Genomic DNA, 18,947 nt, shown 5'->3' on the forward strand with positions numbered 1-18,947 from the left:
GTTGGGGCTGAATAATATGCGAAGCTGGTTGTTACTTAACAAACTACATAGGTACAAATTATGTCAGTTGGGGCTGAATAATATGCGAAGCTGGTTGTTACTTAACAAACTACATAGGTACAAATTATGTCAGTTGGTGCTGAATAATATGCGAAGCTGGTTGTTACTTAACAAAGTACATAGGTACAAATTATGTCAGTTGTTGCTGAATAATATGCGAAACTGGTTGTTACTTAACAAAGTACATAGGTACAAATTATGTCAGTTGTTGCTGAATAATATGCGAATCTGGTTGTTACTGAATAAAGTACATAGGTACAAATTATGTTAGTTGGTGCTGAATAATATGCGAAACTGGTTGTTACTTAATAAAGTACATAGGTACAAATTATGTTAGTTGATGCTGAATAATATGCGAAACTGGTTGTTACTTAATAAAGTACAGAAGTGCGAAGTATTATTTCATGTCATTTGGTGCTGAAAAATATATGAAACTGATTTTACAAAATACTAGCAAAGGTATCTGACAAGGCCGGGGTTAAAAAGTTATGTAATAAACGAAGCCGTTGGCCGCTCTTGAACTGTTTTGAGCCGTAGTATAAGAACCGTTATTCTGAATCAGAAATGTGTTTGTTTGTTTATTGAGTATTACGTAAAGTCAATTAAGTCATCTGTGCTAACCGTCCTAATTTTGAAGTGATGAACTAGAGGGAAAACAACTAGTCAACACCAACCACCGCCAACTCTTGGGTCCTAAATTCTTGTGGAAAGTGAATTATAATTACAGTATTTTTAATAATCATATTTGTCGATCATATACACACCATATTTTACATTTCCAAAACGAATGCAAAAATCCACCGTCTTTGTAGTGCCCAATATTGGTTCGAAGAGCAAGACAATGGTTACATCTTCTTGACCAGAACAATATCTAAATCTCAATCCTATTGAGAATTTTTGGGATGTTCTTGATATTTTCATTTGATAATACATTTCCGACATCTCTGCATAGGCCCGGCATGGCCAGATGGTTAGGGCGCTCGAGTCGCAATCTGAGGGTCGCGGGTTCGAATCTCCATCCCACCAAACATGCTCGCTCTTTCAGCCGTGGGGACGTTATAATGTGACGGTCAATCCCACTATTCGTTGGTAAAAGAGTAGCCAAGAGTTCGCGGTGGGTGGTGACGACTAGCTGCCTTCCACTGCTAGTACATATAGCTCTCGTGTAGATTTGCGCGAAATCCATAACAAACAAACAAACATCTGCGCATCAGTTACAATCCTTACTCTTTAACAAAAAATTACAATTGAACAAGACACTTTCAGACATATGGAATGTATGTAACTTCGTTTCTAGGTTATTATCATTATATTAGGTAGAAGTTCTTTATAAAGTGCCCAGTTAAAGTGAATGAACGTTTATGAAAAAGGTACATGCGCTATTTTTAGGCTTTTTGAGATTAATTTTGCAATTTGTTATTACTTTTTTTAAATTTAAGTAAGTTCATTTATAAAATATAAAGTTTTTATGCATTAAAAAGTATTACTATTTGGCATTAAAGTTTGCCAAAGCACAGTTTGGCCTAGAAAAATGACATTACTCCAAACCATAGATACTGATGTATAAATAAACAATAATGTAAATTAAAATATTCTTAGTTTATTTTTATAAAACATACCTGTCATCCCAATGTCACAAATGTTCCAGATAATGCTTTCTAATTACCACACATTGTTCGAAAAATATGGAAGTATCTTGTGTCGCAAACACCTCGTTCTGGTCTTACACACTTACAACAAACAACTTACATGATCTTTGTCAATATACACTTAACTTACTTAAGTTTGCTCGCAAGAAAATATTTGAAATGTTTAGAAATTTATTTTTGAAAGTAAGATAAGCTATTATCTAAACAAAAATCTTAAGCATTATACCAAGGTTTTTTTACATGTTCAGAATCAACTAATAATTAACAAGTATCTTTACTAGAATTACTGACACCCTATCAATAAAATAAACAATTCTGTTGTTCAGTAGCAAATGTATTGCTTTTCAAGCCCTCTTTTTCTTTGTCATAATCTTTCTGTCATTAAAAATACGTTATTGAAGAATTTTCGAAAGAACTTGTAAAAGAAGAATATCAAGGACATGTGGACAAAATAAAACAAAAAAGTTTGAGAAAATGTTTTGCTTAATACATTATTTAGGCATTGAGAAAATAACAAGACAATGTGAAATCTATATATTCACAACTCTAATATCTTGAACTTTTTTTTAATATCATTTAGATTGTAATGAAGTATTACGTTTGTTTTATACGATTCTAAAAAATTACACTTAAAACTCACATTTTTCTCTTCAACTTACATAACAATGTCCGACGAAAACGCATGCACTTACTGAGAGTTAGCTACATTATATTCAAACGATTTTAAATATGTAAATCACGAGTCACGTGAAAACCATAGCCGATATAAAACACGGTGGATCTGTATGTATAAGAACTACATTTTGATGTTGTTTAGCCTGTAATGCTACCGAATGTCTATCGCTTTTGGGAAAGACCTATTTTTATACCATAATAAGTCTTGGAGTTATGTCATTTAACAAAATATATATCGGCATGATACAAAAAATAAATCAAAAATCAAATTATAAGATATCTTTCTAACAGTAAGTTAATATACAATACCGTGTAAAGTAATCTAAAATAGAGTTTACATCTACAATAACGGAACAATACCAAATCTATATCATATATACAAGTTTCAACACTTTCGGGTGTCCTTTTCGGAGCAACGTTGGAAAATGTCCAAACTTGTATCCATATGAATTTGGTATTATTCCATTTTTATGGATTTAAACTATACAGGGATCCCTCGATTAATGCGTTTTCATTTAGTGCGCTAAATTGTTTTCATAACCAATATTCGATTAGTGCGTGCATAATACTCGATTAGTGCGGTAACACACATTTCATTTTAACCATAGTAATTGAAAAGTAACTTTTAGGCACCGAAATTAAAATTGAAAAAAAAAATTAAAAATAGAAAATGGGTAACTATTTTACTTGTCAAGTTATTACTAGAGTGTCCACCCTAGGGACCCCCGACCCCATCACCCCGGGGTATTTTAGCGATTTTTTTACCCCTTGCCCCGGGGTAAAATACTTGAAATACCCCGGGGCAACTCTTCACTATTTTACGGAACAAATATCTTTTTCGTAATAATAATTCATAAAAACCATCGTCCTCATCAAAATTATCGTCATCATGATGATCATCGTTGTTTATAGGAAACGCACCATAGAAAAGGGTAAAACCTTTGCTAGGGCTGGTGAAAGGAATTTGGAAAATGAAAGAGAAACATTTTGAGAGAAAAAAGATCTGAAGAAATCGTTGGCTACGAGTTTAATAGCTTTTTAATTTTTTTTAATCGCTCTAATTCACATAGATTTGAGCTCACTTAAGAATCTTTTTATTATAATGCTTTAAACTTAATAAAAATGACGTCTTATAGAGGTATTTTGAAAGTGACATGTGAGTATTCGATTAGACTTAAATTCTGTAACATGTGTTTTTTTATACTGTGAGATTTTCCAGATCTGTTTCCTTTTACGACAAGCTTGAACAAAAAAGTGATAAAACTTTGTCAGCCTTGTTCTTTGTTCGTATTTAAAAAAATATCGATTTATAAATCAATAAAAAACACCATCTTCACTTTTTCTTATGATTTCTATTTTTTCTTCTAAAGAAATAACTTTTCGAGTTTTCCTTACAACTTCACTTAGTCTTTTGCTCATGTTTAGGAAAAGGTAGTACGTTAAAATGTCTAAAGTAAAAAAAAATTGTCAAAAAATTATTTCAAAGATGCACAAATGGCTTGAGTAGTTAGGCTAATAGCAGACAACTAATTACTTAGGTGATGTAATAACTAGAGTGTCCAACCCGAGGCAATAATTTTTTACCCCGGGGAAGGGTTCCCCGTGAAAAAAAAAATAACCCGGAGTAAAAAATATTTGAAATAAAAGATACTTGATTAAGAAAGAAAAAATAGAAATCATAAGAAAAAGTGAAGATGGTGTGTCGAAATCAAAAATAGGCCTAGAGCACAAACTAGGTGAGTCAACAGTAAGAGCAATTTTAGGTAAAGCTGATGAATACAAAATGAAAGGTAAAGCTGCTTCAAACTTATCATGTGTGCATACCACTCGAAATCAAAATGTTATCGTGATTGAATTAGAAAGATTGCTAACTATCTGGATAGAGGACTGTAACCAGAAAAGAATTCCTTTAAGCATTGATCTCATAAAAGAAAATGCATTAAGTCTCTTTTCAATCTTAAAAGAAGAAAAGTTCAAAGACGAGACAAAGGAGTTCCATACTAGTGCTGGATGGTTTGAGAAGTTTAAGAAAAGAACTAGCATGCATAATGTAAGAATTACAGGGGAAGCAGCTAATGCAGATGAGGAAGCTGCTGATGAATATCCTGAAGTTCTGAAGAAACTTGTGGAAGAAGGAGGGTATTCGGATGAACAAATGTTTAACGTCGACGAGACGGGGTTATTTTGGAAAAGGATGCCTTCCAAAACTTTTCTGGTCAAATCTGAGAGTTCCTAGTCAGGATATAAAGCTGCAAAGGATAGACTAACCCTTTTATTGGGCGGCAATGCTAGAGGAAATTTGAAATTAAAGCCTATGTTGGTTTATCGAGCTCAGAATCCAAGAGCTCTTAAAGGTATAAATCAAGGACAATTACCAATAATATGGAAAGCTAATAAAAAAGCATGGGTAACTAAAGCTTTGTTTGAAGAATGGTTCGTCAAGTATTTTTGTCCAACGGTTGAAGACTTTTGCCGAAGAAGAAATTTAGATTTTAAAGTGACATTTTTGCCCGCAAACACTACCTCTTTATTGCAACCAATGGACCAGGGCGTTATCGCGACCTTTAAAGCATACTACCTGAGAAAGACTTTCAAACAAGCGATTCAAGCAACATCTGGAGAGAATTCTATGAGACTAGTTCAATTTAGGAAGAAATTCAGTATTAAGGATGCTATTGATGATATCCATCAAGCATGGAATGAAATTTCCGTTAAAAATATGCAAGGTGTTTGGAAGACAGTTCTTCCACACTGTGCACAGGACGTCACAGACTTTTCAAAAGATACAGAAGAGGTCATTAAAGAGATTACTCATATTGGAAAAGAACTTGGCTTCGCTGAGATTGACGATGAAAATGTGCAAGAATTGCTAGAAGCTCATTCAGAAGAATTAACAAATGAGGTTCTTATAAATTTGAACACTAATAGAGCATATGAAGACATTGATGAATGTGAAGAAATCTTACATATCCGCCAACATAAGAAGATGACGAATAAGGAATTAGAAGAACGTTTCACGGTTATTGAAGAAGTTAAGGGAAAATGTTTAGAAACAGACCCTGATGAAGATAGAAGCCGTCAAATTTGCAGAAAAATTGATGAGGCAATTTCTCAGTACCGCCAATTATATGAAGAACAGAAGAATACGATGCGACAAGCTACTCAAACTAGTTTTTCATTAAAAAATCAGATCAATAAATTTTAATTCATTGCATTTTTTTCGTATTTTCTTATATACCTATACTTTCATTAAAAAATACGCAAAATAGAAATTAATTGTGAATGAGAATGAAAATTGAGGTACGAATTACATGATTTCCTATAACTTATTATATTCTATTAGTGAGTTTTGGATTAGTGCGGCTTTTTTAAAGAACACATTAACCGCACTAATCGAGGGATTCCTGTACTTCACTAACTTCTCAATTACTGAGTGAACTGGAGACTGACTCAATGTTTTCTGATTCTCATATTTATAATGTAGTTTTGTGTCTAGATATTTCACAAAAACTCTTAATCATTAACTTTCAGGAACATTCTAAGTAATCTTAGATACTTTTATAAAATTACTTAATCTTAACATCATGAAGATATAGTTTACAGTACTAATTCCTTCCTGGTTAGTGAAGTATTTTGAACAATCCAAACACACCATAAAATCGTACACTAACTGTCCATGTATCAACTTTTTTTTTGGTGGTCGTCTTATCTGAAGCCTTTGGTATGCAAGTGGGATGACATTTTGTCTCTTACTGTCACTAGATGTCCTGTTGTTGGAAAAATTCTTCGTGAATAGATAGTCAGTAACCCCACTGGTGGCTCTATCTTTCTTGATCCTTTGAAAGTGGTCTCAATAGAGATTCTGGGCTCTTGCACAGGCAAAATTTTCTCTGGGATTACCAAGTTGGCCATTCTCTCGGCAACACACTTTGAACGTTGATCATGATGGATGAATTTTGGCACGAACCATTGTCCTTTTGGATCATGTAAAACACATAATTGATTATTTTCAGTACAATTTATGGCCCTTCCACCCACCTACCTAACTTTGGACTTTGTCCTTCCTTGCGGCAAGAATTGTCTGGCCATACTATGTCATCTTGATGAAATCTCGTTTTATCAGCATTAATATCATAGCAACTCTTCTTTTTATCTCAAGCTGATTTAAGTTTTTTTAATGTAAAGTCAAGTATGACTTTTCATTCCTCAGGTCCACAAGAGTTCGTCAAATCATCTGTTCTTCAGGACATGCTAGAGTATTTGGTTCCAATATCCCTCCCCCAGTCACTAAATATAGATTTATTGCTAATATCTCCTGGTACGAGTGCTTCACTTATTGGTGGTACAATGGCCACCCTCCCTATTCTCACTGGTGTAGTAATTGTTATGCAGTACATAGCAATTTCCTGGTTATATACTATAAAACTACTTAGAGTAAACCTAACAATGCATCTATATCTCAGCATGAAATCAAGTTCAAATATGCGCTCTTCCTCGATGTTAGTTTCCCACACATCCAACTTTCCTTTTGCTGAAATCTTATGTCTGTCTGCTGTTTTCACCAATCTCTCTAGGGGCAATTTCATACCTTTCATTATGAAATTGTGTCAAATTATTGTACTTGTAGAACTATTGTTGCTTAACATACTGCATTGTTTTTTCTCCAATAAACCCCAATTAACGTCTTATCTTATTCGAGGTAGTTAAAGTATTCCCAGCTAAACTTTGCTCGATAAATCCAGCTATTCCACTTTTATCGATGTCTGGTTAATTCTTTCTTGCTTCTTTGATCTGATTGCGCTTAGAGACTCATCACTATGGTACTGTTTCCTTTCTTTAGTTGCTTCCTTATATTATCGACTGTAATGGGCATATTTCTTGCAAGTATAACAGTCCCGTTTTTCTAGTATCCTCTGTGAAGTGTTCTAATAACATCTTGTCTTTAATCTATAGTTTTTTGTAATATTTCCATTTAATTTCACTTGAAACATATATTTTCTTGTGGTATATATCCTAAATTCTATGTAACTAGTGGTTTGATTCATTTCTAATAGATTACTGATTGGAGGAGATATTTCAATATTTATGGTGCCTTTAGTAGTTTATCTGCAACATTAATGAATTAAAGTTCCATTACTAAATTTAGAGCTTCATTTAAAAACGTCCGTTTACTTAGCTTCAACTTAACTCACATATTCTTGTGTGTTACAGTATCTACAAATTGGTAACATGCCAACGAATCTATCATTCCATAAGGAGCATCCAAATAAGATAACTGAGCAAGTCTTTCTAAATCTTCTGCAAGTTCGGTTAAGGTGTCTTCTTTCCTCCATACTTTGTTCCAGAACTTCCCTTTTGATACTTCTGTTTGTTGTGTCTCTTTAACCTGTTGGATAAAGCAACTATCAATGGTTGATAGTTGTAACATCTGTGAGCTGGAAGGTTACTTAACATTATTAAAACTGATGGACAACATGAAGAATAGCTTGTTGTTCATTATTCCACCTGTTCACATTGAAAATTACTTGAAACTGATAATATTTCCATGGTACCTTTCTGTTATAGACTGTTTGTATTTCAATTTAATGATATTTTTGATTTGGTCAGCTAAATTCTAGAACTGGATTTGTTAGTGTCATGGTCAGATTAATCCTGGAAGGTCCTGATGAACAGATGACACAGCTGTAATGATAAAGGTGTAAACCAACTAGGTTCTCCTATTTTGTATTTGATAGTAAATTGTGTTTTGGATTGGAACTTTTGAAAGAGGTGTGATAGGTTTGTGCTTTGTATTTATCGATTTTTTTTCCAAATGTTTTATTTTGTTATTGACTTTTGTTGTCAGTTTTGTAATTTTAGATTTCCTGTAATACTTTGATGCTGCATTTTATTTCAGATTTGTTGTATTCCCTCTTTACATCCACAATAGTTTCATAGGTTTTTCTTCAATCAGATTTATTTTTGTTCTTAATTCTTCAAATTTTCTGTCTAGTTCTTCTCGTTCTTTTTATTTTCTCTCTCTTTTAATTATTTCATCCTTTCTAGCAAAGCTTGGATCCTACTTCTGGATCTCATTGCCATGTCGGAACAGTGTTTGAAGTGGGAAGGGATGAGATGGAATGCCATCCCAGTTCTTTTCACAAGGGCCCTAAACCATCCCGCTACCTTTTAGTAGACTTTAAGCTTCTCAGAATGTAAAGGTTCAATAGAAGATGTAATAAATATTTATGTCAGCATAGAACTAAGGAGAGAAAATATATGAATGAATGAAACAAGGTAGTACACGGAAATGGTAAGGCCAGTCAGGCCATGGCCTGACCACTTTTTCCTGGCATATATAGCTACGCTTATGTATTAAAATTTGTTCTTTTCTTTAGTTCAATATATTGCGTTCTGTGTATGGTGTATTTGTAATTAAAATAGCTCAATATTCAATCTCATCGCATTAAATTTTCAAACATTTTCCGAGGGACATGCCCTCAGACACCCCTATAAATGGCATGCCTTGTATGCCGGTAGTGTGCTTTACACACACCTCGTGTGTCACATTGTTTAGCTGTGGCAATGGCCTGACCGCTCCAGAATTGCTTCCTATGGCAAAGGATGGAGTGAATGAAACCTCTCGCTCCGGGCTCCGTTGATGTGGCGGAGTTCGTAACCACCAGAGCTTCCATACTATAACGCGTAACAGTATACGTTTGTTTTTATTTAAGTTAGTTCTTTATTGCCTTTTGAAGTATGTCTAACTAATAATCACGTCACACGATTCGTAAATCACTAAGCGAACGTGCAGTTCACCTTATGGTCTAGAATTACATAACTCACGAGCTGCTCGCGAGCATACCCGTGAAGAATTATTATTATTTTTATCTAACATAACCCAATAAGTTCCTAATTTTTAAATTTTGTTACTTTTATAATATTGAATAAAGAATACACGTGAAAAACTAGAAATATAATACTTAGCTTCAAAAATTTCAAAAACCATCCTGCTTCCACATTTCCCCCACTTCAAGAACACTGTATTGAAATTGAGACAACTTATATTTTGCTTTCGCCAAAATAATCCCTTTTCAGACAACAGTATTATCGCCTGATGTTTGGGGCACTCGACTGGCAATATGCAGATGGTGGTCAATCCCACTTTTCATTGATAAAGAGTAGCCCAATAGTTGGTGGTGAATAATATTGATTAGCAGCCTTCCCTCTAGCCTATCACTTCTAAACTATGGATGGATAACACAAACAGCCCTCGAGTGGAGTTGTACAAAATACAACAAACAAACAAACAGTGGTGTTGTAAAACGTTCTATCATTTGGTAGAATCTTTCAAATGATTTGGTGAAAATAATCTGAAGCCCTGTCAACGTAACGATAACAAATTAGTTTATTTCTCCCTAAACATTTGCTACGTTATACTCTCATTTGTACACATCTCACAATTAACGTTTTCACTTACAACAGGCTCCCAAAGACACATTGGTAAGTCTGAAAGCTTATAACGCTAGAAACCGGGTTTCGATACCCGTAATGCATACCGCACAGATATCGTGTAGCTTTATGCATAACTACAAATAAAACAAACACTTTCAACAGAAATTAATGGTATTAGTAGTCCACAACTAACATGCAAACAAACTTACTTGTAAGTTGTACAGTTTCACGACTAATCGGTCAAGTAACTGAATATACATGATAAATAACACCGATCTGAAATGTTCACTTACTTCTCATTCACTGAACGAAATGAAACTACTCAATACTGCAATGATTCTCGTAATTATATGGTAGCCTTATTTGTATATATTTCGTAGTCTCTCGATAATTAATTAACATTCATAACTATTCTAGAACTATTTTATGAACTTTCTAAATCTAGCGCCATCATCATATCAGCAGTTGTCTCTAACAAACAACTAAATTAAAACATTGAAAATATAACTTGCGACAATATATTCAATGTACTTTGCGGCAGGGTGCTTTCCTACTTTTCACAACAGCTTTTCTTAAACAGAATAGCTGACATTTCCAAGTAGAAGGATTTTGTTCCAATTTCTATGCAGTATTTTTGATGGTTGCTTGTGTTATCTGTCAGTTCGATTCTTGCTACAACTGTTTACCTATACAAACGTAAATATTTGCAAGTTTTAATCAATTTTATGAAATTTCACAGAGTTGTTGATGGTTTTTTTTTGCACTGAAACAGAGAATTATGCGTCACAGCTTCTAATTATTTTATATGTCATGATGAAAAATCGTCGCAATTTTCGTCGCTTTTCTCAGATCCCATATGGCTATCACAATTTGTATTTATTAAATATCTTAAAATATATAATAGGGTCATCTCTTCTAGAAAATCAAAACAGACATTTATATTAAACGGTATTGAAAACACATCTTACTCCTCCTCGATCCAACTCCACTACCGAATTCGTAATTTCGTATATTAGGCTAACCGGAAAAACAGCTTTGTTTAAAGTATCGAGAAGTAGAACGAGGTTCGGAGGCAGCGCTGCAGGTAGTCTGTCCTTGTAAATTGTATAGAAAGACCCGTATCGTTAGAATAAAGTTGCGTGATGGCTGTTAATGTTACGAAGTCTTATATTGGTGTTCGTCGTTTTTTAAGTAATTTATTCTTGAGATCGTCAGTAAGTTTCTTATTATACCATATTTGGATATCAAACTATCTGTTATTGTTTAAAAGATGTTTGGTAAAGATTCAGATCCTGATGAAAATGTGTGTTATCAATTAATAAACTTTAATACTATACTATGTAGTACTGAGTGCTGTTGTATCTATGGGAGATAGAAGTTATAACAATAGGTGTGTTTTTACACAAGGAAAAGTTTGTTTAGCTTGTGTTAAGAATTTTAGTTCTAAAGCTATTCTGTATCTTGTTGAGTTTTGTTTTGTCCTCTAGGCCCTAACTTAAAACTAAAAGTTAAATATATTGTACTTTTGAAGTTAAAGATGTAAATAAAGTCTAAAATAAAATACATTTTTACCCAACATGAAAGGCCAGGTGACTTTAAAATTTTGTTTTTGAGTTTACAATAGCTCACTTGATGCTTATGTTTCTTTTTGATCTTTTGTTTTTCAGTTGAAAACGCAAAAAGGAGTACTTTTTGAACCAGATGTGAATACTTGTAAAGCCACTTTTGCTTTATCCTGATTTTGGTTTCCTGAAGCACAGTTTGGCTGTGCGTCAGGAGTAATTCATACCCGTGTAGGTTACACAGGAGGAAAAAAAATAAATCCAACTTACAGTAGTTTGTAAGTTGAAATATTTTTTTCCATTACATTTATGTTGAAAAATGAGCCTGCATTTGTAAGAACACCTAAAATTAAAAGAACAAATTGACAAAATATCAATCAGTTTGTCCAGTCACCTCACCCACCAAAGAATCATACAAGTAGGAATATATTTTGCTGCATTTGTCATACATTTATTCTTTCTCATTAACTTGATCCCTGGTCACAAAACCTGTTGCATCTTATTAGCTCCAAAATCTGGTAGCCCTTTTTTATTTATCATCTAACTGTATTTTATAGTTTATACTTCATGTATTTTTATTCTTGGCTACAAAAAGGTGTTCTAAATAGTTTTTTTAATAGATTGAGTTTGAACCGTTAAAACTTGCTTAATATTTTTAATCAAATCAGTTGCCCATTTACAAGATACCTAAGTTCACTCCAGCAGGCTTGTATTTCTTTTTGCTTTCACATTTTAAAACTGAAAACAGAGTACTCCAAATTATGTTACCAGAATCTCATAAAATGATTTAATAATACTTATTTTGTTCATCACAATTTGGTATACTTACACATCTTTACATAACAGGTTTTACTGTTATTCTGTATTACAAAATGAGAAAGGTATTGACTATAACTTAACCTCTTGATGTTAGTTTTAAAACATAAGGATTAAGGGGGGTGATAAAGGTATTCAAAATGGTGTGTTGAGAGGATTAACTACCTATAATCAGGCTTTTTCATTACTAAAAGAATAGAGCTACATAATGTGACTTGAATTTTAAGGTCATTATTATAGGCTTTGGAGCCCAGGATGCATATTATTTAAAGGTAATCTAGTTGTAGAAACATTTGTTTAAGGAAGTGATGTGCATTGTTAGTTTGTTTCCCAAATGAACATTCATTCTTTTTTACTAGATGAAGAAATGGCTCACTGCTGATTATTATTATTTTTTGGTTCACTAGTTTTCAAGCAACCTTTAATTGTAACCCATCTTAGCAATGGAAAAGTTATTTTTCAAAATATCGCTTGTAATTTTTATCATTCATTATATTAAAGCAAGAATATGGTGATATTGCAGAGGTGACCACACAGAAGCAGTTGAGATTGATTATGACCCTGGAGTTACGAACTATGAGGAGCTTTTGGAGATATTTTGGGCTAGTCATGATCCCACTCAGACACACAAGAAACAGTACATGACTGCTATCTTCTATCATGATGATGACCAGAAAAGACTAGCTGAAGTGACAAAAGAGCACATGCAACGTGCAGTAACTCAGCCAATTGTGACCTTAATACTCCCTGCAAATAAGTTTTATCTTGCTGAAGAGTAAGTATACAACAGTAACTTTGTTTTTTCATCTACTCTATTATGAATATTATTCTATCTGAATATACTGTATAGCATAAGAACTGTTAAGGTGAGAGAAAGACTTCTTTACATTGGCAATACTTATTTCTCTTTAAAAGAATTAAATCCAGAATTACACAAAGATAAACGTAACCTTTCTGATTAATTCATCTCCTCACAAAAAAAACCCTACTTTCAGCACACAACATTTAATTAGACAAGTCATTTCAGAAGTTAATGATTTAAAGAAGTAATTCTGCTTAAAAGCAAGCATGAAACTATGTTTTCTTTTTCATTATTACTATCAATCCTAGTCTTAAAATAATCAGTCTTCAGCAAGTTATCTGAACCTTTAATGATTTTGAGCACCAAAAACAAATTACCTCTAATTTTGCATGTTCCGAGGAGAACAATTTTTAAGATTTTCATTAGATTTCTTTATTAACCAATGTTTTTACTCTGTAAAGAACTTGGAAGGGTTTAGAAAATGTCTTGTACAGGTTATTCCAGAAGTAAGGACCAACAGGGTAAATATACATTATATTCTTAGTTAAACAAACCCATTTCTAATGTCAGGAAAAAAAAATACCCTGATGGTACAATATACCAAACATTGATATGTGTATGGTTGTTAATGGCATGCAGTTTGAATAATAAATAAATGAAGAATAAACTGTGTATTTTTCCCTATGGGTCCAGACTTCTGGGACACAGTACAAAGCAATGGTGATTATCTTATGAAAAATTTCAATTGAATAATAGATAATTGTATTTTTTAGGTTTTCACAGCTAACAAAGAACTAGAAATTTTTTACCACAATACTAGTATCTTTTATACAAAAAAAATGTTTTTCCAAACTTTTAAACACCAATTTAATTAGTTTTACACTTGTTAATTTTAAACCACGTTGAGTTTGTGGCCACTATTTGCTTAGTTACAAAGACAGTGCAATATAGCAGTTTTAGCCTTCACTTTAGTAACTTCAGGAAATAAAGCTCTTCTTTATTTTGACTAAATTATTATCACTGTCATTGACTTAAATGATTCATCACAAATCAAAAATAAACCTGAGGATATTTACAGTATTATCTTTCTAGTCAAGAGTGGTATATTTATTCATTCATATAAATGTTATTTAGTAGAATGATAGTTTTTAACTCATTTTATTGTTGTTTTTACATATATGATAAGGTTATTGAAAGAGAATGCTACCATTTTTTTCAATAAAAAAGTATATACTGTAACCTAGAAAAATAATTGTAAAAAAGTGCTGAACCAATAAAATAATAAAGTACATGTAGTTCAAAAAGGGGCTAGAACCAAAAGTAGGATCATAAATCTGTCTTTATTTGCAGACTATGTAATCATATACAATTTTTCAAAATGATGGCCTCTCTTTTTTTTTAACTGATGATTTGAGCCTTAATGTGTGCATCTGCATGTACACACACACACACACAAAGCAAGAATTACACATAAATGCTAACTAAATACTCATAAAACAGACTTATTTTTGACTACTTACACGTGTTTAGATATACCTTGTGTTCTTAAGTATCAATTATTTGTAGTTGCAGATCTAACCTGAATTTTTCTAGTTACCACCAAAAGTACATGCTTCAGAACCATCCTGCATTATTCCATAGTCTAGGCCTTACTACAAGTGATGTGATTGATTCATTTGTTGCTACACGTCTGAATGGATACCTTGGAGGATTTGGAGATAGATCTCAATTTGAAAAAGAATGGCAGAAACTTAAGATCAGTGAGGAACAAGCTGATTATATTTGCTCTCATCTTGGAAAACGTGGAAGCACTGCTAATATAAAGAATTGTCACTAAACTAGGAAGAGAGGAAAGAAATTGTGATAATGTTGAATAATATATTGATATTCTTTAATTTTCTCACCTTGAATATATTACCCCACTAAATATACTAAAGAATAATGCTTTTGTATTGCTGTCCATCATAAACAAAGGTGTGAAAGTGTAAATTTCTGAAGGATCTGTGGGTCATTGTTTGTGTAAAATGTGTTATTTCTGGTATATATAGTATTTCTTACTTCAACAATGATCAAGACAGTCAGTACAGGAATATTTTGTATTTTCTGTGGTGTAGGTTTGTATATTAATATCCAATTTATAAATGATACATACAAATTAATAGTAATTCTGTCTTCTGGCCTTCACATCATTGTACTTTGAAAAGAAAATTGTAGGTTTCACATCCTGTTAGAAAATCTTTTCTTTGGTGTAGTAAAAAAATTTTTTTTTCCTTTGAAACACTAATATAAAATGACAGAAAAGCTCCCAGAACTTATGTATAAAAATAATTTCACATGAAAATGTATATATACACATAATCAAGTATTTAGTTAAACAAAGAGAGAGATAAAGCTGCTAGATTTATAGCTTTGTATAAGCTGTGACATAGATGTAAGTTATATAAGTGAAAGTTGTGATTTTTGTGTGTATGTGGTGATGCTGATATCTATGATGTATGTTGGTAAATTTGATACTAAAACCAGCATATTGATGTTCACACAGTGTCACTGGATAAAAATAGTTTTAAATATATGTACTTACTCCAAAATAAAGTGTAATTGAAAATGTAGTTCACTACCATGTGTGTGTATATTCTGAAAGAAATATTAAACTTGCAGGAAGTTTGCAATATAATGATAGGTCCTGAACTTTCTATCTATTATTACACATTAAGGTTTAATGAACACTTATACTCACACATATGCATGAAATATAATGACATACTGTATTACCACAGTATTTGAGTTTAAATAATTTATGGGTCAAACTTTGTAGTTACCCATGAATCTTGCCTACTTTAGCCATTATTGAAATATTATGACTTCACAATCTACAAGTAACAAATAATTCCAACATATACTTAATGCAAGGCTTGAAACTTTTTATTTTTTGCTTTGTACACTGACAAATATTTGCCAGATAATTAACAACAAAAAAAGTAATTTTTATCAATGAGTGCAATGTTACTGTTTATTTAATCAAAATTTACAGATTGTGGTTACTGAGCTTGTAACTTTATTAACAGAATGTGTTCTTCCCTTGAAACATTTTTTTTTTGGTGAGGGTGAGTCTAGTCTGCAGCATTGATAATCAGACAACCAACCTGTTGACTTTGTTTTGTATTGCCACTCTCTATTGACCGTAATTCTCACAAGCTGATCAGTGGATTTGGGTCCAAACAGCAGTGCCAATAACTTTTTATTCTATCCAAGTTGCTGTAGTCATTCTCACAGCATACAGTTAATATGTGATAAATTTGTCAGAAATTAACTATTTTATAATGTGCTAAAGTATCATCTACCAGCATCAATTTGGCTTATATTCTGCCACACAGACAGTAAATTGGTAACACACTTCATACATGACTGTCTCCAAGTCTTCCTGCTGCTCTTCATCCAGGTGCTCAACACATTTGAGAACCAGAACATCTAAACTCGTTTTCAAGTATTGAACAGCCTGTTCCTGAATCCAAGCAATGACCTGCCTGAAATTCTTTAGGAACTGTTCTAGATCATTTTTTGTTGTCCACTTGAATATCAAGGATGTGATCTGTTTGTCCTAACTTAGAGAGACCTATGCTGCTGGCCAAAGCTTCTCCCTTGCAGGATCCTGACCAATTCCAGGTCCAAGACTACAGAGTAATGAGCTAATTGGGTTGGCTTGTCTTACAGCTCTGCATGACCACAGGTATCAAAAGCTGCTATTAAGATCATGGAGAACCTTTCAGTTTTCAAAGGTACATCTCATGTGTTCCCAAACTCACCAGACACCTTCTGTTGCGATTAGTAAACAGGGATACTATCTGCTCAAAAGGTCTGGGTGTACCAGAGGCAGGCAATTCTCCAGTCTGTGGCTGCAAGCTTACCAATGTCATGGACCTTTGCAGCATTGACAGGACTTATTGACTTGACATTCTTACTTACAACTGTCTCTTTTTGCCAATCTTTCCATCTTGAATATATTTCTACACCCAGAATAAACAATTCTAATCATAAAAGCATTCCTTTAAAATCCAGTGGTTAATTAATGATTAATACGTATGTTATCAATACAATATATCCTGTTGTCACAACATCAAAATTTCTTATTCCTATCTACTTGTGGTATTCTCAGGTAAAACTGATTTATTCACAACTATTTGACAGGATGCTTTTACAGCAGTAATGACAAGAAATTTGTGAAGTAATTATGATTAACAACTGTGTTCTTTAATTTATTGAAATGGAAAAATTTTCAAAAAACAAACACAATCTTTATTAAAAGAAAAACAAGGTGCAAAGTTGCACAGACGAGATCACAACCGAAAATTCTACTAGAATTTGTTTAGTCCTGTGGCTTTCACTCTCTTGGGATTATCTTGAATATGGTCTATACTTGAAGATTTCTTGACAGAACTGAACCAAGAAAATGTACTTGAATTCAACAGGTAAACTTAGTTCTTTGTCTATTTGATATTGTCATCCTGGTTTTCTCATCTCATTTACTGGCTGTAACATACATACATCATCCAGCAAAAAATACTACAGTCATTGGTCCTTTCAATATGGATGTGCTATATTACTGCAACATCCCCTCATGCAGATTAGGCATTATTTACAATAGAGAATAACTTAAAAACCATCTAGAACAAGACAACGGTTTTCAGGCCCATGTGTTGACATGACAGCTGCATAAAAAAATAAATCTTTATTTAATTCAGATATTACTAAAAAGGTAGAAAACATTATATGCCTACATATTTCTATGCTAACTGCTTTACAGTTGCTTAGTGACAGCCACCACTTACTTACAGTGAGTCTTTAACCATTGTCTGGTTATTAGTAAAAGAGAGCCTCGGTACAGTAGAGACTAAAGGCAATAAGACTAGTAGTGCTCCTTCCTCGACAAATGGCTGAAATCAGGCTAGTCAATGTACAACAGTTGGCCACTATATCCTGACTGTGATATTCCTTTTAGTATAAGCATCTTTCCATTCACTTTAGTTTCTGAAAGAAGCATTGGATATCTTGAAGGAACATCAAAGCAATGATTTGTAATTGTCACTTATGCCCTCAAGCTGTACTTTTAAACACAACTTGTACACGCACACAAGATATTCAATTAAACATTCAATAAAACTGTTGACTTTAAAATTTCAGTCCTGCAAGATAGAGAATATTCTATCAAAATCAATAGAAACATCAAATTTAACATACTGTTACATCTCTGTGTTCGTTTGTTAATTTTCCGTAGAAATTCTTTCCGAGAAACTTCAGCGACACAAGTCCTTTCTTAAATAAAAATAGTTTATTCTTTCTCAAGTCAACTTTGCAATACACTTAAATTCCACAGTCACTTTAACTTCCACACACGCTAGAATTCACAACGTTTCACGCACTTTACTTACGGCCACTACAGCGCTTGACTCAATTGTCAGTCTCTGTCTGTCTGCAATTCTATTCCCGATTAATTAATTTCGCTTTGTCTAGCGCACTTATATACAAAAATAGAGGGCGCGTAGAAAAGACCAGAGTTGCCACAAACAGACATGATCCTTCTAGAATATCATGACATGTTACTAGGGTCACGTGACTTCCGCTGTCGTAACAATACTTTCCCTCTGTATTACTCAAGCTACTATAAGTGTTCCAACAGTCGACAGATAATTTCACTAATGAATATTTCAGTTTTGGCATATTCTACATTAAAATGAATGACAATGAGATAATACAATGCTTTTCTTACATAGTGTAAACTAAGAAGCTACTCTTATCGTATTAGAGAAAACCTTCATGATCAGAATGGTTCAATTAAAAACAATTATTTAACCAGAATCAATGAAATATTGAGTGCATCATATTGTTACGACATCGAGGTCACGTGACTAGTATCACGCCACGTCATTCTCGAACATTCACGTCCTTTCGTTC

General features: G+C 33.1%; 1 protein-coding gene across 1 annotated transcript; it reads left to right on the plus strand.

Annotated features, from left to right (window-relative positions):
• Positions 1–4,425: 4,425 nt before the first annotated feature.
• LOC106462133 (peptide methionine sulfoxide reductase-like) lies at positions 4,426–15,607 on the plus strand. Its single transcript, XM_022389296.1, is given in 8 exon segments — positions 4,426–4,523; positions 5,313–5,428; positions 6,595–6,726; positions 10,558–10,690; positions 11,089–11,095; positions 11,486–11,658; positions 12,720–12,971; positions 14,592–15,607. Coding segments are annotated over 8 exon segments (1,155 nt in total). The 3' UTR covers positions 14,836–15,607.
• Positions 15,608–18,947: the final 3,340 nt, after the last annotated feature.

The sequence above is a fragment of the Limulus polyphemus genome, unplaced genomic scaffold, assembly GCF_000517525.1.
Source record: "Limulus polyphemus unplaced genomic scaffold, Limulus_polyphemus-2.1.2 Scaffold1101, whole genome shotgun sequence".
In the NCBI taxonomy this organism is placed as follows: Eukaryota; Metazoa; Arthropoda; class Merostomata; order Xiphosura; family Limulidae; genus Limulus; species Limulus polyphemus.